Genomic DNA, 21540 nt, shown 5'->3' with positions numbered 1-21540 from the left:
AAGTTAATGTTCAATTGAAGCAAGACCATTTCCTTCCAGGACTAATGGATATGCAATTAGAAAATGATTGTGGACTACATGATTATAGCAGCAAGACTTTTATTATGCAGAAAGATGGAAAGATTTAACATTACCTGCTATGGAGGAAGCGTTGTGGAAATTACTGGATTTGGCTGAGATAGCAAAGCTGACGTGCTTAATCACAGAAAAATCATTCTCATTTAATAATTATTGGAAACCCCTTTTGGGCTTTTTGTGGGTTGGGGGAATGAACTTGTGATCTCTAGGTTTGGAGATTGAACAATATACAGGTTTATGGAAAGTATAATTTTGGAGTGGAAATTTTGAATAATTGTTTATATATAGCTGACAAAGAAGGAATTGGAATCCCTCCCTTCTTCTTTCTTTCCTTTTCTCTTTTGCCTTTTTGTATTTTAAAAATATATTTTGTATTTGATACTAATCTTTGTATCTCTTCTTTACAGCTTCAATAAAAATAATTTTTTTAAAAAAGAGGCCTTATTAAGAAAAGGATTTAATCACACACGTGTGTAAAGTTTCTCCCCTTAGTGGTTTCTTTGATGTTGAGCAAGATTTGACTTAAGACGAAAGCTCTTTCCACACTCCTTGCATTCATACGGCTTTGCCCCTGTATGGGTTCTTTGATGCTTCTTAAGGCCTGCTGTTTGGCTGAAGCTCTTTCCACACTCCTCACATTTATATGGCTTCGCTCCAGTGTGGATTCTTTGGTGCTTCTTAAGGCTTCCGCTGCAACCGAAGCACTTTCCACATTCCACACATTTAAATGGTTTCACGCCTGTGTGGATTCTTTTGTGTGCAGTTAGGTTTCCTTTTATAGTGAAGCTCTTTCCACACTCCTCACATTTAAATGGCTTTTCCCCTGTGTGGGTTCTTTGATGTTGAGCAAGAAGTGATTTAAGATGAAAGCTCTTTCCACACTCCTTGCATTCATACGGCATCGCCCCTGTATGGGTTCTTTGATGGGTAGTAAGACTTCCTGTTTGGCTGAAGCTCTTTCCACACTCCTCACATTTATATGGCTTCACTCCTGTGTGGATTCTTTGATGCTTCTTAAGGCTTCCGCTGCAACCGAAGCACTTTCCACATTCCACACATTTAAATGGTTTCCCGCCTGTGTGGATTCTTTCGTGCGTAGTTAGGTTTCCTTTTATAGTGAAGCTCTTTCCACACTCCTCACATTTATATGGCTTCTCCCCTGTGTGGGTTCTTTCATGAAGAGAAAGAGAGCTGCGAACGGTAAAGCTCTTTCCACACTCCTCACATTTATATGGTTTCTCCCCTGTGTGGATTCTTAGATGTATAATAAGATAGTGTTTCTTACTGAAGCTCTTTCCACACTGCGTGCATTCAAAAGGTTTCTCCCCTGTGTGGCTTCTTTGATGTACAGTAAGGAGTTGTCTCTGGCTGAAGCTTTTCCCACACTTATCGCATTCATATGGCTTCAAACCTGCATGAGCCATTTTATGCTGGAAAAGATTTGAGCTATATTTGAACCTCCTTCCGCATTCTACACACCCATACGGCTTCTCCCCTGTATGACTGATTTGATGGGAACTAAGGCTTCCACTGCAGCGGAAGTTCTTTCCACACTCCATACATTTATATGGTTTCTCCCCTGTATGGATTCTTTGATGGAGAACAAGGCTTCCGCTGTGGCCAAAATTCTTTCCACATTCCAAACACTTATATGGTTTTAGCCCTCTGTGTATTTTTAAATGTCTAGTTAGATAGCTCCTGTTTCTGAACTTCTTTCCACACTCCACACATTCAAAGGGCCTCGACGCTGTGTGGATTGTTTGATGTTTGTTGAGTACTGAAGTACAAGAGAAGCTCTTTCCACATTCCTTACATTTATATGGTTTCTCTCCCTTGTGTGTTCTCTGATGTAAAATGAGGTGTGCCTGTTGACTGAAGCTTTTCCCACACTCCATGCATTCATATGGTTTCTCCCCAGTGTGGCTTCTTTCATGGACAGTAAGGGCTCCTTTCTGACAGAAGCACTTTCCACACACCAGGCATTCATATGGTTTCTCACCTGTGTGGGTTCTCTGATGTATGTTAAGGGCTCCTCTCTGAGCGAAGCGTTTTCCACACTCCATACATTCATATGGCTTCAGCCCTGTGTGGGTTCTTAGGTGCATCGCAAGTTTTCCAGCATCTCTGAAGCTCTTCCCACATTCTATACAATCATATGGCTTCTCCCCTGTGTGGATTCTTTGATGGATGGTAAGGGCTCCTGTTCGACTGAATCTCTTTCCACACTCCACACAGTGATATGGCTTCTCCCCTGTGTGAGTTCTTTGATGTATAGTGAGGATTTTGATGCAACTGAAGCTCTTTCCACACTCCACACATTCATATCGCTTCTCACCTCTGTGAGTTCTCCGATGTGAAGTAAGGTCTTGCCTTTCGCTGAAGCTCTTTCCACACTCCTCGCATTTATAGATCTTCCCCCTTGTGTGGATTTTGCAGTGTCTGTTTAAATTTGATATAGATGTGAATGTCTTCCCACAGTCTGGGCACCTTTCTCTTCTTCTCTTGTGGTCTTGTGGAACAGGGAGTTTGCGGACATTGGTGCTCTGAGAAGCAGAGGTTTTATTTCCCTGGCTTCCCTTGTTCCTCTTTCGACCCCTTTTCTTTCCAGTCATCTCTCTTCCAACCTTTTCCCCCGCAATGTCACTTCAGAAGACTGTCAGAAATCGGCACTTATGGGAAAAATGAAAAGAAGGTGGCTATCCTAGGAGTTCAAGATTTTAAAAAGGAAGTAAAGATTCCAATTTCTTCCCTTACTCTACAGTTTGATGTGAAGTATGGTTTTCACTACAACTGAAACTCTTTGTACCATTCATGTGTTTATAAGCATTCCTCCAGTGTGGAATCTCTTATCCTTAGGGCAGGACTGCAACTGAAGCTCCTCCTTCGCTCCTCTCATTTATATGGTGTTCTCCCTTCTGTGGGTTCTGCAGTGTCAATTTAATTTATATTTCACTATTTCCCCCAAGACTGGATACTCTTCCCTTCTGTTCAATTCAAAAACTTCTTGCGGGCGCAGGCATTCATGGGCATCAACACCTCAAGCAGCTCAGCATTTCTTCCACTCCTCTTTTCATTCCTGCTGATTTTTAAATATTTGTTTCTTCATGTTATACTTGCTCCTTCCCAAAGAAGCAGCGCCTGACAATTCTCACGCTCCTGCCCATCCACTGCATAGAAGGATTTAAAAACAAAACAAAACACCACATCAGGAGTTTGAACCAGAAATTAAGGATTGTGTTAGGGATAAAGGCTAATTAGCTGCCTCCCTTAATTCAGTTTTTTTCCCGTTCCTCACTGCACGAGAAACTGCTTAGGACACTAGTATGACCGCTATATTATTCACAGATAATGAAAGCAATTTTGGCATGCATCTAATTGAATATAGTAAATAATAAACAGGACACTGAAAAATAAATAGGTAACAGCCCATTAGCTTAATGAGAAGTTAGGGTGGGTTTGTAAGAACAGCTAATGGATTCTGCTCTGAGACCTGCGGTTATAGGGCGGTATACAAATTTAATTAATAGTAATAATAATTCCTGGTTGGTTGGAAATCATATGGATGGGTTGTGACTGTTGTGGGAAAAGGTGTTGTAATTATGTGACCGGTTAGCTTATGAATACATGTTAGTTCAAGGGGTATAAAATATCATGTCTGAGAGCTACAACCTTGCAGCCCCTTTGGGATTTCCAGATATTTGTATTAATAAGGGCATAATTTTTAACTTAAAGCCAGTGCCTGCTGGCATTCCTTTTTTTTCAAAATTTATTTTTTTCCTCATATATAATGTTTCCTATATCCACTTTCTCTTATCTTTATTTTCTCCCTTCTTACCAAAAGAAATGACACCTTTCGCTCCCCCTCTATATCTTTGTTTTGAAGCACTTCTTCTGTCAAGTTGGCTGTTCCCAAAACCAAGTTCTGTTCACACAAAGAAGAAAGATTCAGGTAGGTGTTGGTCTGATGTAGTCGGGATTTTTTTTTTAAAATGTCCAATACCACCTTAGAGACCAACTAACAAACTTAAAAAGCAGAGACATCACCTTGCCGGTCTGTATAGTTATGGTTTTCCCAGTAGTGATGTATGGAAGTGAGAGCTGGACCATAAAGAAGGCTGATCGCCGAAGAATTTATGCTTTTGAATTATGGTGCTGGAGGAAACTCTTGAGAGTCCCATGGACTGCAAGAAGATCAAACCTCTCCATTCTGAAGGAAATCAGCCCTGAGTGCTCACTGGAAGGACAGATCCTGAAGCTGAGGCTCCAATACTTTGGCCACCTCATGAGAAGAGAAGACTCCCTGGAAAAGACCCTGATGTTGGGAAAGATGGAGGGCACAAGGAGAAGGGGACGGCAGAGGACGAGGTGGTTGGGCAGTGTTCTCGAAGCTACCAGCATGAGTTTGACCAAACTGCGGGAGGCAGTGGAAGACAGGAGTGCCTGGCGTGCTCTGGTCCAGGGGGTCACGAAGAGGCAGACACGACTAAACGAATAAACAACAAACAAACTTAGCTGGTTGTCTCTAAGGTGCTACTGGACAATTTTTAAATATTTTTTGACAAAGAAGAAAGTTATTTTTAGCCTTTCCTGTTAGTCTCTGCACCGGAAGGCGAGGTGGAGGGGAGGAAAGAGACCTTGGAAATGGCTTTAGTTCTTAAAGCTTCTTTTCCTAAATCCAATCAGGCAGCACCTCTAAAAGCAAATTCAAACCTTCGCCCAGGAATAATAATAATAATAATAACAGGGCAGGAAGAAGATGAAGAGGAAGAGGAAGAGGAAGAGGAAGAGGAAGAAGAAGAAGAAGAAGAAGAAGAAGAAGAAGAAGAAGAAAGCCAAGGTATCAAGAGGAATTATCCCTCTAAATAGGGAATTTTTCTTCCACTCCAAAGCCCCCTCTCCTGCTCTGCATTCCCTTCCTCCTTCTCCCTTCCTGTCATGGGATCTCCTTTGCATTCAAAGGCACTCTGCACTCCTCACACCTCCCCTTGGGGCTGAATGGGGGTTTGGGATATCAGCGGCTGCCTCCTTTCCCCGGCCAGCCCCTGCCGGCCAGTGCAGCCAATACTAGTTGAGTCAAGGGGTGCAAGACAGCTTCCTTCGCTCCTACTGAAACAGCTCGCCCTTTTGAACCCCGAGGGAATCTCGCTTCGTTTGCAACCGAAGAGACTGCAGATCATGGGCAGAGGGACACACTTTGCATGCAAAAGGGGGGCACACAAACGGAAATACCGGAGAGCCGCTGCCAGTCCGCGGAGGCAACGCTGAGCGAGGTGAACGATTAACCGATGGTCTGAACTCAAGATTCTTGAGGTTTTTTCCTTGGCTGGTTGATGAATAATAATAAATAAAATAATAATAATAATAATAATAATAATAATAAAATTTTTTAAAAAAATATTTATTTATACCCCGCCCATTTGGCTGGGTTTCCCCAGCCACCCTGGGCGGCTTCCAACAAAACACTATAGTACAATAACTTATTAAACATTAAAAGCTTCCCTAAACTCGGTTTGCAGCCGAGTTTCAAATTTGGAAGCGGCATCCACCCAGTTCCCCAGATCTGTCTCACCCACGCATCTGGCATTGCTTGAAATGTCAAATAAAACGCGCCGACGCCCTATTGGAAAAGGGGGAGGAAGGCTCCCTACTTACAGTTTATTTGTATTTGCAAAGCCGGCTGCAGATTTCATGCCTACACCATGGATCTTGCATAAAAAGAGAAAGAGAGATTGAGAAAGGGCGGGAAGGAGGGAGGAAAAGGAGGAGCTTTGGTGGGATTCCTAGGAAAGTGCAAAGTGCATTTTCCCCGGGCGATCTGCCAGTCTCCGCACCTGCCCTCTGCTGGCTGGAGCCGTGCATCATCATCATCATCATCATCATTATCATCCTTTATTTATACCCCGCCCATCTGGCTGGGTTTTCCCTAAAAGAATATTAAAAACATGATAAAACTCAAAATCAAAAACTTTCCTAAACCGGATTGCCTTCAAATGTGGAAACACACACATACACACCTCAACACATTAAAAAAATAGGCGATGTGTTTTTTTGGTAGACGAAGTTTTATTTCTAAACAATATTTTTGCCCTTTTGTTGCTTCGGAGTCCAAGAGACCAAGTGGGAGCCTCTGCTCACTCTCTGCCCGGAGCAACCAAGAGGCTTCGAAACGGTTAACAGCAGCGACAGGGCTGCCGTTCCTAGAGCGGAACGGAAGGCTGGCGGGAGGAGGAGGAGCTTCCGCTTCCTGTTCCGGTGGAAGTGGGGGCAGCTGCTTTGCGCTGCTGAGTCTGTCCGATCTGGCAGAGGCGCTGGAGGCGGGTAACTGGGGGGAGTCGCCAGGTCAAGGGGCGGAATTGGGGGGCGAGAGGGAGAGGGATGCCAGGAGGAAGAGGCGCAAAAGGGATGGAGCCCCGTCCCTCCTGGGGGGAACTAAGGGGCGACGGGGAAAGGTCTTCATCTCATATCCTGGGAGGGGAAGTAGGAGACTTTGAATGGATCATCCTTAAATTGTAAGTTTCCCTTCTAGAGAACTTGAAGGGCTGCCACAGAATGTCCTTTTCTCTTGACTGCAAATTTGACAGTCTTAACACTCTTGACTGGGGCCAAGACATATCCAGCCCCATTACTTCCACACTTGCCATAAAAGACCAGAGCTGTACATTTAAGATATATTCATGCCCCAACTGCATTTCAGTTTTCTGTGCCACAATAGTTTTCTGTGCTTTGACTTTCACTGCCTTTCAATAAAGGGTACAGTGGTACCTCGGGTTACATACGCTTCGGGATACAGACGCTTCAGTTTACAGACTCCGCTAACCCAGAAATAGTACCTTGGGTTAAGAACTTTGCTTCAGGATGAGAACAGAAATCGTGCTCCGGCAGCGTGGCAGCAGCGGGAGGCCCCATTTGCTAAAGTGGTGCTTCAGGTTAAGAACAGTTTCAGGTTAAGAACAGACCTCCGGAACGAATTAAGTACTTAATCTGAGGTACCACTGTATATCCAGGTACCTAAACGAGCAAGTTTGTTCTGTAGCTGACTGATCTAAGCACCATTTATATTCTTGTTGGCCAGAAAATCATAATCTTGGCCTTGTTAATTTATCGGCAGGCTTTCTTGTTACACTATGTGCTGAACATCTCCAAGTTATTTTTGAGGCCCAATCAGAAAAGTGAGTGGAATACTATATCACCGGCGTACATCAAGATTGAGTTCTTTCTGTTCCTAATTCTTGGACACGGGGAGTTTGTATTGCCTAAACATGGCACCAAATGATTAATTTTGTTGTTGTTTAGTCGTGTCAGACTCTTTGTGATCCCATGGACCAAAGCACGCCAGGCAAATGATTAATACAGAAGTGGAAATGAGTGGAAGGCAGAATGCAGCCTTGCTTCACTCCTCACAACGTTCCTAAAGCATTAGTCTTACTGTCATTTAAGCCTACTCTGAGCTTCATTTCTGTGTTCTTGTATAAATAGCAGAAGTCTGCAGTTGATGTTGGCAATTTGACATCTTTCAATTATTCTTAATGTTCTTAGTACGTTTACTTATAATATAGTTCAGAGTAAACATTGGTCCATGGTACAGGCAGTGACCCTCTTAGGTGCATTCAATTGATGCGCAATCACTGACACAGGGAACGGGGCAGGGAGCATTTATATGCGCTCCAGCTACGCACAGGGGACCAAAAACAAAAGGCCTCCTCTGTACTGTTTGCAATTTTCTGCCTTTAAGAGATTTATACAGCGCTTAATCCCAAAGTGGCAGGTGTTTATTATTATTATTAGTTACATTTAGTCACTTTTTATGAAAAGTAAACTCAAAGCAATCTACAATATGATACAAAAATCAAAGGCACTCTAAAACAAAGCAAAACAAAAACTATATGAATGTTTGTGACTCCAAACCAAAATTTTGGAGTTGCTTGCATCAAGGGCTGCTGTTTAATTTCCTCTCTTTTCTGCACTTTTCTTTTGCTAACTGCTATGCTTGCAAGGGCAAAAAATTATGTTTCTGTTAAGTACAGCAGTTTCTGCAAGAGCATTCCGGGCAAAAGTGGTAAAAAAGAATAGAGAAACAACCAACTTCTTTTTTTTTTTTTTTAATGGTACATCAGCATCTTTATTTATTTATTTTTATAAAAAAAAGAGAGAGAGAGAGAAACAACCAACTTCAGGTCGACATTAAAGTCCAGTATGACTGAGGCCTTATTTATTTCCATGACATCTGATGGGAGGGCGTTCCACAGGGCTGGTGCCACTACCGAGAAGGCCCTCTGCCTGGTTTTCTATAACTTCACTTTGTGCAGTGAGAGAACCGCCAGAAGACCCTTGGATCTCAGTGTCCAGGCTGAATGATAGGGGTGAAGACTCTTCTTCAGCATTTTATCAGTTTGCCTTTTTATTCCATCAGGAGATGTTGAAAGGATGCTGGCAGAAGGGGAACAATCAGAAGTATCACCAAAAGGATCCAAGTAGCAGGCGTTCAATAAGCTGAGGGTTCAAGATGGAGACAGCAGGCAAGAGGGGAGACGAAAGCAGAAGCAAGAGGGTAAATCAGGTACGTTTCAGGATGGTGAAAATCAAATTCACAGAGAGGAGGAAAAGTATGAATGTACAGTGTGTGGAAGTAGATTTGGTTATCGCTCTACTCTTACTTCACATCAAAGAGTGCACACAGGGGACAAACCTTATAAATGTTTTGAATGTGCAACGAGCTTCACTCTCAGCAGCCTGCTTACTAGACATCAACAAACTCATAGAAGGGATGAACCTTATAAATGCTGGGAGTGTGGAAAGAGCTTCCGTTGCAACGGTGCCCTTACTGAATTCATGCAGGGGAGAAACCCAGAAATGTTTCAAATGTGGAAAGAGATTCAGTGGCAGTCACTCCTTTACCTTGCATTAAAGAATTCATACAGGGAAGAAACGGGAAGTGTTGTACTGGACCGCTTATGTTACATCGCACAGTTTTGTTTGTGTGTGATAGGAACTGCCTTCCATTTTCTTCCAGGTTCTGGTGTCTTTCGAGGAGGTGGCAGTATATTTCACCCAGGAAGAGTGGGCGCTTCTGGGTCCAGCTCAGAAGGCTCTCTACAGGGAAGTCCTGCTGGAGAATTATGAGGAATTGGCTTCTCTGGGTAAGCATCCTTTGGTTGAGAGATGTGTATGTTTGTTTCCCAAAATCCATTGACCACTTAAAACGTTAAAGAAAAAGAACCACGAAGCACACCCACAGGTTGCGATTCAGCACTTCTGCGCATGCGCAAAGCGCAATTTAGCCCTTCTGCACATGCGCAACCGCCAAAACCCAGAAGTAACCCGTTCTGGTACTTCGGGGTTTCAGCGGTCTGCAACCTTAAGCGTCTGTAACCCGAGGTATGACTGCATTTAAACCATTCCAAAAATTATTGAAACCAACACTGCCTTAAAAACCAGATTGAAACACACAACAACTGTCTTATTTGCCTGGAAAAAGTGACGTAAACAAGGATGTTTTTATTTATTGTTGCTATTTAGTCGTTTAGTCGTGTCCGCCTCTTCGTGACCCCCTGGACCAGAGCACGCCAGGCACTCCTGTCTTCCACTGCCTCCTGCAGTTTGGTCAAACTCATGCTGGTAGCTTCGAAAACACTGTCCCACCATCTCGTCCTCTGTCATCCCCTTCTCCTTGTGCCCTCCCATCTTTCCCAACATCAGGGTCTTTTCCAGGGAGTCTTCTCTTCTCATGAGGTGGCCAAAGTATTGGAGCCTCAGCTTCAGGATCTGTCCTTCCAGTGAGCACTCAGGGCTGATTTCCTTCAGAATGGAGAGGTTTGATCTTCTTGCAGTCCATGGGACTCTCAAGAGTCTCCTCCAGCACCATAATTCAAAAGCATCAATTCTTGTTTTTATTAGCAGGTTCTAAATAGGGTGCCACGAAAAACATACCCCTAACAATGATGTGTCTTCTGCTTTTCCCTCAAAGAAGGGCCTCTGTTTCCTCAACCTCGCCTCATCTCCTGGTTGGAAGTAGAGGAAGAGGAGTTTGTCGAGAAGAAAGAAGCAGGTGGGTTCCTAAAGAACACAGGAAGTGGATCAAGCCCAGCTTCCTGTTTTTGAGGTGGCTAAGCAGATCCCTGTGGGCAGTCCACAAACTGTGAGCACAACAGCAACGCTTCCCAGTCATGATCCCTGTTGTGAGCTTTTTTGGTTTCCCGTTAATTTATTCATTTGGTTTTTTTCAAATTACAGTTTTATAATCACATATCCAACATACAACAAACTAGTTCGTTCCAAGCACTGAGCTGCTCTGTGGTTGCTCAGTCATAACTATTTATATTTATTATCTGCTTTACACATAAAGAGGACCCAAAACGACTTAACAAAGAACTCAGAGGTGCTTCAGAGTCAAACATCCCTTCCTCAGGAGCTTGAAAAATGGGCAAGCTGCTTCCAGTCAGTTCAGGAACCAGCTTGAAAAAGTAGTTGAGCAAACCCGTGCCACCTTCCTTCCACGTACATTGTGAAGGGAAAAAACAAAATGTTTTATCCTGCTACCTTTTCCATGCCACTTTTGCAGGTAGTCGAAAATGCGGCAGGTCCTCTCCTCTTTGGGATGAAGTGGAAGGAATGGCCCTCCCTTCAGCTCAGGTAATTGGGTCTGGAGGTCTCCTCCTGTGGCTTCTTCGTTTGTTTAATCGGTTAGTGTTTTCTGAGGCAGCACATAAAATTCTCTCAGCATGGTAGAAATAGAGTAGAAACATAACTCCATACAGCAGGGGCACAGACGGTGAGGCCCCCCCTCTTATTGGACCCCCCCCTAGTGAAGCTGAGGAGCTGACTGGCGCCTACTTTGAGCCCTGCTTTGTCTGCTTGCAGGCATGGTTTTAATAATAATAATAATAATTTATTATTTATACCCTGCCCATCTGACTGGGTATCGCCAGCCACTATGGGCAGCTCCCAACAGAATATTAAGAGCACAATAAAACATCAAACATTAAAAATTCCCTAAACAGCGCTGCCTTCAGATGTCTTCTAAAAGTCAGATAGTTGTTTATTTCCTTGACATTTGCTGGGAAGGCGTTCCACAGGGCGGGAGCCACTACCGAGAAGGCCCTCTGCCTGGTTCCCTGTAACCTCACTTTTCGCAGTGAGGGAACCGCCAGGAAGCCCTCGGAGCTGGACCTCAGTGTCTGGGGTTGAATGATGGGGGTGGAGATCCTCCTTCAGGTATACTGAGCCGAGGACATTTAGGGCTTCAAAGGTCAGACCAACACTTTGAATTGTGCTCGGAAATGTACTGGGAGCCATTGTAGGTCTTTCAGGACCAGTGTTATATGGTCTCGACGGCCACTCCCAGTCACCACAGACCCTCATGCTTTTTGCACACACTGTTCTTATCCTCCGTCCAGGCAAGGAAAAAAAGCAGCAGGCAAGGAAAAAAGCATCAAGGACACATTCTAGCTGGGCACAAACCTGTGGTGAGGGTTTTCCAAGCCCTCTTAGCACGTTTCTCCCTTTTGTCCTGAGTCTGAGCATCTTCAAAGCCCATGACTCTTTTGGTAAAGGCTGTTCTCCAATTGAAGCGCTCGCAGGCAAAATGGAAGAGTAATGAAATCCCCTCTATACAAGACTGGATCCGAAAGCTGACAGAATATGCCGAATTAGACGGTCTATCAGAAAAAATAAAGAATAAATAAAAACAGGAATTTGTTTCAAAATGGGAGGTTTTCAAAGAATATTTGAAAAATAAATATAGTAGTTTAAATTCTGTTGCAGCATTCAAGGAACTTCAGTAATAGTTGTAAGGTAGATATAAGAAATCAGATCTATTAAGAAAACGTTTAATTATGATAAAAGTGTGTATTGGCAATAAGTAATATGAAATCGAAATATGGAATAGATGGGAGGTTGGGTCTTTAGTGTCAAGACCAATATGTGTTTTATTGTTTGTTAAGAAAATAATGTGTCTATGGTTATTCCTGTGTGTAATTTGGTATTTGTGTTTTTTCTTTTTTCTTGCTGCATCAATAAAAATTAATAAAAATAAAAATGAAGTGCTCGTAGGCCAATGTTTCCTATTTGTCAGTGTTTATGCTCCTTTTTTTTAGATTTGCTTTGAGAGAGTCTTTAAACCTCTTTTGTTGACACCCCTGGTGTACATAAAGACTCACTGTGGGGTGGTTCTGGAGGTGGGTTCTCCTTACGGTATCTTTTACTTCCCTTCTTTGGATATTTCTCTCTCTTTCTCTTTTCTTGGGAAATTGTTATAAAGTACCATCAGAATTATGGATATTTCCTCCTTTTTCCAGAGTTTGGTGTCCTTTGAGGAGGTGGCTGTGTACTTCACCAGGATCGAGTGGGCTTTGCTGAGTTCAGGCCAACAAGAACTCTACAAAGATGTCATGCTGGATAATTACAGGAACTTGGCCTCTCTGGGTAAAGATCCCTCTGCGCTCACTTTCTTGAATTCCTGATCGTTCTCTCCATATAGGAAGTCCATGGTCGGTTCTGGCTAAGCCAAGCCTTCCTGTGCTAGCTGCCAAAATTAGACAGGTGCCACCCAGCTTAGGTGCCGACTGAGGTCATTTTGGGCTAAAGAAGATTTTCCCCTTGAGTTTTCACCCAGACATTTGGTCATTGATTCTGCTCGTATTGATTCGGAGCAGACTCCCAGTGTATAGTCTGCAGAGTAAAAACATAAACACACTGCAGGGAGCATGGTTTGGATTTAATAATAATACTAATAATACTATATTTTTTCCAATGCAAAGTTATAAAAATCCATATACATCAATCCATATTATCCATGGTGATTGTTATACAACAAGTGAAATCAGAATCCTGCCAATGTGGTCTCTTAGCCAGCTTATAAACTTTCCCCATTCTTTTGAAAAGCTTTTGTCCTCTTGGTTCCTGAGTTTTCCAGTCAGCTTTGCCATTCAGTAAGCTTTGCTTGCCATTCCTCTCTGGTAGGGACCTTGCCTTCTTTCCATCTCTGGGCTAGCAGCATCCGGGTGGCTGTTGTTCCATACATAAAGAGTATTTTCTGGTCCTTGGGGATGTTGGTACCTGCAATTCCTAATGGAAAAGCTTCTGGTTTTTTAACAAAAGTTATTTAAAATATTTTTTTCCATTTCATTATATATCATCTCCCTTGCAGTCCACTGCCACATTTTCTTTACATTTCCAGCAGATATTTGTACTTGTCCCATACATTTTTGCCAGCTTAGAAGGAGTCAAATACCATCTTTTCCATATAGTTTTCTTTCAGAGTACAACATGCCGTGAATTTCAGGTCTGTTTTCCATAACCTTTCCCAACCTGCCATCTGAATATTATGTCCCAGATCCTTTGCCCGGTGTATCATTACCGACCTGACCAGTTCACCTTCTGTTCATGGTTTGGGTTTTCTGCAAACCTTTGCAGTCCTGGGTGCCATCAATAACTCTTTTTGCTTTCTTTCTTTTTATTCCATGAAGAAGGGCCACTGATGCCCCAATCGGACCTCATCTCCTGGCTTGAAGAAAAGGAAGAGTGGTTGGGCCAGAAACGAGAGGCAGGTGGGTCCTTGGGTAGAGAAGAAGTTTTTTTTTGGGGGGGGAGGGGAAACCTGTGGCTTTTTGGAGCTTGCTAAATTAGAATCCCCATGGGTGGTTTTGTCGTCTCCTGGTGTTTTTGTAGTACATTCTATGTAGAATCATAGCATTGCAGAGTTGGAAGGGGCCCTGAGGGTCATCTAGTCCAACCAACTGCAATGCAGCAATCTCGACTGAAGATTCTGCTAGGAATTGTTGAGAGCAGCAAAGAGTTAAGCTGCTGTGCCTCGGAGCTGAGGGGCAGGACCTATCAGGCAGGACGTGACGTAAACAGCCTGCTATGCAGTGTGTGTTCTGTGGAAAACGAAAGTGTCAGTTAAGCTGTCCAGCTCAGAGAGAGAGGAGCTGGGAAAAATGCAGCTGCACTCCGATGGATTCTAGTCTGTATATATGTGTGTTTTCGGAACAATAAAGAAGCTAGAGAAAACAAGCTGCCGTCTCCGGTGTCATCCCTTATCACACGCTGCTGCGCTAATTCTGCTGAAGAGTTTACGACCTACAGAGGCCCACGCAGTGGAAGTGTGCCGGGCACCATTAGATCATAAATCTGTCCGAAGAGATTTATGGGAAGCGGTGGAACTCATTAACTTTGACAGGAATGACGGGCAAAGAAATCAAAAAAGAAGATAAGATACTATTTCTATATGCCACTACAGCCGCAAGAATTATGCTAGCACAAAATTGGAAAACAGAAGATATACCCAGTATAAGTGACTGGCAGGTTAAGGTGATAAATTATGCCGAGCTCGCTAGAATAACAGGAAGACTAAGGGATCAAGACGAACAGAAATTTCATGATAATTGGAATAAATATCTGACTTATCTTGGAACTAAATTCCAGACGACACTGGCGGGGTTGAATTAACAGCAAATGATATAGAATAAAAGAGAGAAAATACGAGATTGTAAAATCTATTCGATACTTACCAAAAGTGTGGAAGTCTAAGGCTCGGCAGAGCCTAAAAGAATTTTGTATTATATTTATGATTTGTGGTTTTGATGTGATATGCGTAGGTTATGCTATGAATTTTGTATTTGTTCCTATGTAAATATATGTAATATCAATAAAAAATTAATTTGCAAAAAAAAAAAAAAAAGGGAATCTCGACTGAAGAATCCATGACAGTGTGGATGGAGCAATTGGGGATAAATGGTGTTGGTTTGGAGGTAGATGGATGTTGCTGTATCCACAGTTGCTTTGGTGATGTGGTTGGGGTCAGTGATGGGTGGATATGGTTGCCTTGGTGGTAGATGGAGTGGTTTGGTGATTGTGGGAGGGGCTGGTGCAATGATGAGATGGAGATGGAGTTGCTTTGGTGCCACCAGACTGATGTTTCTAGGTCCATCTAGCGCTCCCCCTCTCTCATTCCTGTCCCGTTTCAAAGATCTGGTCCTTTGGGTTGGAATGGAGGTATGGAAAAGAGACAGCATGGTTTGGATTTTCTATAAATCTAGGACCTAAAAAGCCTAGGACCCTCGTACTGCCTCTCCCGGTATGCCCCACGGAGGACCTTAAGGTCCATAAATAGCAAGACCCTAGAGGTCCCGGGCCCTAAGGAAGTCAGATTAGCCTCAACCAGAGCCAGGGCCTTTTCAGCACTGGCCCTGGCCTGGTGGAATGCTCTGCCTCATGAGACCAGGGCCCTGCGGGATCTGATTTCTTTCCACAGGGCCTGTAAGACAGAGTTGTTCCGCCTGGCCTTTGGCTTGGAGCCAATTTGATTCCCTCCTCTTTCTTTTTTCCTTTCTCCTCCTGTGATGAGGCTGCATTTTAATGTTTGAATGTTGTATTTTAATCTTGTTTTTAAGTTGTATTTCAGTCAACTTGTTTTTATTATTGATTGTTAGCCGCCCTGAGCCCGGTCTTGGCTGGGGTGGGCGGGGTATAAATAAAATTATTATTATTAGTACAGTGGTGCCCCGCAAGACGAAAAACTCACTAGATGAAAGAGTTTTCCGGTTTTTTGAGTCGTTCCGCAAGGCGAATTTCCCTATGGGCTTGCTTTGCAAGACGAAATGTCTTGCGAGTTCTTGCGAGTTTGTTTCCTTTTTCTTAAAGCCGCTAAGTCGTTAATAGCCGCTAATAGCCGCTAAGCCGCTAATAGCCGTGCTTCGCAAGACGAAAAAACCGCAAGACGAAGAGACTCGCGGAACGGATTAATTTCGTCTTGCGAGGCACCACTGTATTACTATTATCATTATTAACTTCTGCACTCACATGGGCCATCAATAACAATTTTTGCTTCTTTTTAATCCTATCAAGAAGGGCCTCTGATGCTCCAATCAGACCTCATCTCCTGGCCTGAGGAAAAGGAAGAACTGCTGGTCCAGAAGGAAGTGGCAGGTAAGTCCTTGGATATAGAGCAGGGATGGGGGAAACTCTATGGTCTTCTGCTTGTTGCAGTAATGCAACTCCCATGAGTGGTTTCGTCATCTCCTGGCATTTTTGTAGTACCTTCTAAGCAGAGTGGATGGAGTGGCTGGTCATGGGAGGAGTTTGACGATTGAGAGGATTTGTTGATGGATGGAGTGCTTTGACGATGGTGGGAGTGACTGGTGGAGTAATGGATGATGGTCAAATCGCTTTGGTGACCCCAGATGGATGTTTTAAGGCAGGCACCCCCCCAAACTCAGCCCTCCAAATGTTTTGAGACTACAATTCCCATCATCCCTGACCACTGGTCCTGTTTTGTAGGGATGATGGGAGTTGTTCAATGCTTGTCTTCTTTCAAATATCTGGGTGGTTGAGATGGTGTCAGGGACTGGACTGAGGAAGAATGGTGTGAGCCACCCCCCCTTTTCCTGAAACTTCCCAAGGGCAGAAGGACAGTATTGATTTAGTTTGCAGAGGGGCATAGTCCAGAGGGGGAAAGCTGGGAAATACTGGGTGAGGAACAGGAGACAGCTGGCAGATTCAGTCCTTGGACATCATTTCTGACGCCACGCCCCCCCCCCCTTCCCCTAAGACTAGATGGACTTGGAAAGGGATGGAACAGAAAGCGCAACGGCAACAAGCTCAGATTGCCCAATGTAGGAGTGATGTAGATTAATGGGGACAGAAGGGGTAAACCTTTCCTGGGAGCAACGCCGTTTTTTAGCATGATATGCATTCCTTGTCTCTCGCTGTGATTATTAAAGAACTTATCTGGTAAGAGCATTCTTTTCGTTTGATCTGCTTAATTACTGCCACCGGGGGAGGGATCCGATTCCCCGAAGCCTGGCAGATGGGATGGAGGGCTGAAAAGAGAATGCATGGTTCGGATTTTCTTCGACCTTTTGCAGGTGGCATCAGTAACAGTTTTTGCTTTCTTCTTATCCCATTAAACAGGGCCTCTGGTGTCCCAATTGGACCTCACCTGGTTTGAAGAAAAAGAAGAGTTGTTGGTCCAGAAGAAAAGGACAGGTAAGTCCTTGGATATAGAAGATGGATGAGAGAAACCCTGTGGTCTCCCAGATGTTGCTGAACTGGAACTCTCATGAGTAGTTTCATCTTCTCCTGGTGTTTTTGTAGTACATTCTGTGTAGAGTGGATGGCGCTGGTTTGGTGATGGATGGATGTTGCTCATATAGTTGCTTTGGTATGGAATTGGGGTTGGTGATGGATGGAATTGGCTGTTTTGGTGATGGGTGAGCTGCTTTGGTGATGGCAGAAGTAACGAGTGGAATGGTTTGATTGTTGGAGTGGTTTGATGATTGAGAGGGAGAGATTTGTTTTTGGCAATGGATGGAGTTGGTTTGGTGAAAGTGAAAGTGGTTGGGGACAGATGGGGTGGTTCAATGGTTAGAGCAGATGGAGTGGTTTGATGACTGAGGGAGAAACTCAGAGTGATTTGCGCTTTTTACAGGATCTTCATTTTCTGTCTGCCCCCTCCTCATGCAGGTGATGGACAGGACATTGAGAATTATCAGGCGCCATATATAGCGTTGTCAGAAACAACCACACGTGATACAGGGAAAGAAATGTTTGGAAATCAAAGAGAAAGGCGCAATGTGAACCAATCAAAGCCTAGGCAGAAGAAGCAATCTGCTTTCCAGGTGGCTGAGGTCCATGAACTCCTGACCCCTCCAGAAGACTGTAAAGATAATAAGAATATTACGTGTCCAGTGTGTGAGAAAATATTCCAGTATAGATCACAGTTAAATACACATAGCAGAAGTCACACAGGAGAGAAACCGTACAAATGCACAGAGTGCGAGAAGAGCTTCAGTACAAGCAGTTCCCTTACTGCACATGGAAGAACCCACACAGGAGAGAAACCATATAAATGCATGGAGTGCGGAAAGAGCTTCAGCCAAAGAGGAAGTCTTATTGCTCATCAAAGAACTCATACAGGGGAGAAGCCATATAAATGCATGGAGTGTGGAAAGAGTTTCAGTCAACTTGGACATCTTATTTCTCATCAGATAATCCATAAAGGGGAGAAACATTGTAACTCCGGACAGGTGGACTGTGGAAAGGGCCTCCATGATAGCATAACCTTTACTGAACATCAGAGAACCCGCACAGGAGAGAAGCAGTATAAATGTCTGGAGTGTGGGAAGAGCTTTGATATGAGAGGAACCCTTGCCAAACATCAAAGAATCCACACAGGGGAGAAACCATATAAATGCATGGAGTGCGGAAAGAGCTTCCGGGCGAGCTGGACCCTTTGTATACATAAGCGAATCCACACAGGGGAGAAACCATATAAATGCTTGAACTGTGGAAAGAGCTTCCGGGATGGCGGAACTCTTGCCAAACATCAAAGAATCCACAAAGCGGAGGAAAGATATATCTGCACAGACTGTGGAAACGTCTTTCGTGGGAGCGGTAGCCTTACTTTACATCAAAGAGTCCACACAAGGGAGAAGCAGTGTGCTGGGTGGAATCTTTCCGAACATCAAATAATCCACATGCGAGAAACCATGTAAATTTATGGAATGTCAAAATGCCTTCTAGTATACAGTTACTGACTCATCCTTTTATGCATGAAAGCATTAACCTGAGCCAGAAATGAGGTCTAGTTAACCGCTCCCAGCAGCTGTTCTTTTTCCCTCTCTCTCTTTCTCTCAGACTTCCTGAAAACCACATGAATGAATCTTTCTACAAGAGTTTTTTACAGTCCCCGTCTTTGCAAACACAAAGACTGGATGGTTCCTTTTTTGTAACGAAACCAATTTCTTTTCCTTTCAAACAGCTTGGAACCTTTTCTTCGTTGCTTTTACTGCCATCGGATGGAGACTTGTTTGCTGTAACTTCTGAAACTAGCCCAGCTGTTTTCATGGGGAACATTTGTTTAAAGGCGAATGAGGGCAGATGTAGAATCTAACCAAATTTTTATGTGCTTGTTAAAAAGGTAAAGGTAAAGGGACCCCTGACCATTAGGTCCAGTCGTGGCCGACTCTGGGGTTGCAGCGCTCATCTCGCTTTATTGGCCGAGGGAGCCGGCACATAGCTTCCGGGTCATGGGGCCAGCATGACTAAGCCGCTTCTGGCGAACCAGAGCAGTGCACGGAAACGCCGTTTACCTTCCCGCTGTAGTAGTACCTATTTATCTACTTGCACTTTGATGTGCTTTCAAACTGCTAGGTTGGCAGGAGCAGGGACCGAGCAACCGGAGCTCACCCACGTCGCGGGGATTCGAACCGCCGACCTTCTGATCAGCAAGTCCTAGGCTCTGTGGTTTAACCCACAGCGCTACCCGCGTCCCTATGTGCTTGGTACCAATTCTCTGTATGAGAAAGTAAATCTTTTTGTCCAAACGTCTCTCTGCAGCATCAGGTTATGGGGCTCAGGCAACACGTAGGTCGGAGGTTTTCAACCTTTTTGGGTCCACGGCTCCCTTGACCAACTACCTTCTTTCTACAGCACCCCTGTGGGGCTCAGGAGCTCAGTTAGGCCACTCCTTGCCTGCAGAGCTGGCAGACTCTCACCCTTTTTCAAACACCCTCCCTTGCGGTGTGTCCCATCAGTCTCCTCTCCCCTCTCCTTGGGAGTCCTCCAGACAGCCACCGCCGCTGCCTCTTTAAGGATCTTGTCTAGAGTTGTAAGCCTTTTCATAGAACCATAAAATTGTAGGGTTGGAAGGGATCCTGAGGGTCATCTAGACCAACCCCCTGCAAAGCTGGAATCTTTTGCTCAATGTGTGGCTCAAACCCATGGCCCTGAGATTGCGCACCTTGGACTGAGTAAATGTGAACCTATCCAAGATGATACAGGTCAGCAGTACAAAGCTGTCAAGTACCAATAAATTCCTGGCATGCACAAAACACATTGGGGTGAGATATCACTACGTTTGTGAACACGTCCAGAGTGTAATTGTGGAGCCAGTTTATTGCCCCATCAAACAGCTGACATACCGAGCAAACCTTTACATGTGAGGAGCTTTTGGTCAAGATGGGACTCTTGAGGGGGAGGGACTTAACATGCTATGTTTGTATGTGCTTTGCATGTACACATCTGCTTGTCCGAGAAGAGAAACTGGCAATATACAGTGGTGCCTCGCAAGACGAAAAGAATCCGTTCCGCGAGTCTCTTCGTCTTGCGGTTTTTTTCGTCTTGCGAAGCAAGCCCATTATCGGCTTAGCGCTATTAGCGCTATTAGCGCTTTAGCAGCTATTAGCGGCTATTAAAGGCTTAAGGGATTAGCGGATTAGCTGCTAAAAGGCTATTAGCGGCTTAGATCAGCTGTTAAGCGGCTTAGATCAGCTGTTAAGCGGCTGAGCGAACAGCTGTTAAGCGGCTGAGCGAACAGCTGTTAAGCGGCTGAGCGAACAGCTGTTAAGCGGCTGAGCGAACAGCTGTTAAGCGGCTTAGCGAACAGCTGTTAAGCGGCTTAGGGGCTTGGGAAAAAGGGGGGGAGGGGGAAAAAACCCCAGGAATCGCAAGGCATTTTCGTCTTGCGAAGCAAGCCCATAGCAAATTCGTTTTGCAAAGCACCTCCAAAACGGAAAACCCTTTCGTCTAGCGGGTTTTCCGTCTTGCGAGGCATTCGTCTTGCGGGGCACCACTGTACTTCATATCTGAAGAAGTGTGCGTGCACACGAAAGCTTATACCCAGAGCTACTTAGTTGGCCTCTAAGGTGCTACTGGACAATTTTTAAATTTATTTTGGCAATATACAGTTACTGACTTACACCTGTGTGCATGAAATTGTTAACCGGGGCCAGAAATCAGCTCGTTAACATGGGAGAGACTCCTGGCAGCCTTTGCTTCTTCCTCCCTCCCTCTTTCACTCTTGCCTTCCTGGAAGACGCCAGTAGCCAGCATGGTTCCCAGCTCAATAAAAATCTACATCCTGTTACATTAAATTAAACTTAATTCTTTTTGTAATGTAACTTATTTATTTTCCTTTTAAATTGCTTGGAACCTTTTCTTCCTTTTACTTCCAATGGACAGAGACTTGTTTGTTGCAGCTTCTGAACCTCTGCAAGTAAAATCTTCACTTTTCCAAAGCTATGTGTCTGAGATTTATTCTAGCCTAAGTATTTTCATGGGGAACAGTTGTTTGAAGGTGGATGAGGGCAGACGTAAAATCTAACCAAGTTTTAATGTGCTTGATACCAATGTGCTAACTCTGCAACGAGAAAGAATTTTTTTTTCAATCTCTCCAGCATGGGAAAAACATATGAATGTATGGCATGCGGAAGGTATATGAACACCTTACACTACATCTGGAGTGGGGAACATTCAGTCTATGCTTGTCTCTCCCAGGCAGGGCCAGCCCACCATTTAGCCTCTAGCTTTTATTCCAGCACCCCTTTGAAACATCTCCATTCTCCCAGGTGTTTCATAAAATCATAGAGTTGGAAGAGACCCTGAGGGTCATCTAGTCCAGCCCCCTGCAGTGCTGGAATCTTTTGCCCAATATGGGGCTCAAACCCATGACCCTGAGATTAAGAG

General features: G+C 44.1%; 3 protein-coding genes and 1 long non-coding RNA gene across 7 annotated transcripts in view; 1 reads left to right on the top strand and 3 right to left on the bottom strand.

Moving 5' to 3' along the window:
• The window catches only part of LOC310670292 (uncharacterized protein), a 197115-nt gene that overhangs the window by 63772 nt on the left and 111803 nt on the right, over window positions 1–21540 (bottom strand). The window lies entirely within an intron of this gene.
• On the bottom strand, window positions 73–5980 carry LOC310670257 (uncharacterized protein). 2 transcript variants are annotated; one of them, XM_083425239.1, is made up of 2 exons: window positions 5731–5980; window positions 73–3245 (listed from the first exon to the last, which is right to left on the bottom strand). In XM_083425239.1, exon 2 carries the CDS (start codon window positions 2688–2690, stop codon window positions 567–569), a length of 2124 nt encoding a protein of 707 aa, XP_083281365.1. In that variant the 5' UTR covers window positions 2691–3245; window positions 5731–5980; the 3' UTR covers window positions 73–566. The 2 variants fall into 2 exon arrangements, with proteins under 2 accessions (XP_083281365.1, XP_083281366.1); XM_083425240.1 differs by having other exon boundaries at window positions 73–4000; window positions 5731–5913.
• On the top strand, window positions 6373–20130 carry LOC310670397 (uncharacterized protein). Of its 2 annotated transcripts, XM_083425679.1 has the most exons (10): window positions 6373–6587; window positions 8489–8635; window positions 9089–9215; window positions 10043–10123; window positions 10637–10707; window positions 12372–12498; window positions 13542–13622; window positions 15922–16002; window positions 16987–17061; window positions 17539–20130. In XM_083425679.1, the coding sequence occupies exons 2-10, from the start codon at window positions 8582–8584 to the stop codon at window positions 18567–18569; spliced, it is 1728 nt and encodes a 575-aa protein (XP_083281805.1). In that variant the 5' UTR covers window positions 6373–6587; window positions 8489–8581; the 3' UTR covers window positions 18570–20130. The 2 variants fall into 2 exon arrangements, with proteins under 2 accessions (XP_083281805.1, XP_083281806.1); XM_083425680.1 differs by lacking the exon at window positions 6373–6587 and having other exon boundaries at window positions 8566–8626; window positions 17539–19164.
• LOC310671113 lies at window positions 13630–16001 on the bottom strand. The gene is made up of 3 exons (XR_014507796.1): window positions 15865–16001; window positions 14768–15109; window positions 13630–13831 (listed from the first exon to the last, which is right to left on the bottom strand). It is a non-coding gene; the product is annotated as an uncharacterized lncRNA (long non-coding RNA).

Source organism: Podarcis tiliguerta (assembly GCF_965153285.1).
Source record: "Podarcis tiliguerta genome assembly, chromosome: 2".
Taxonomy (NCBI): domain Eukaryota; kingdom Metazoa; phylum Chordata; class Lepidosauria; order Squamata; family Lacertidae; genus Podarcis; species Podarcis tiliguerta.
This window is presented reverse-complemented; position numbering and strand designations above follow the sequence as displayed.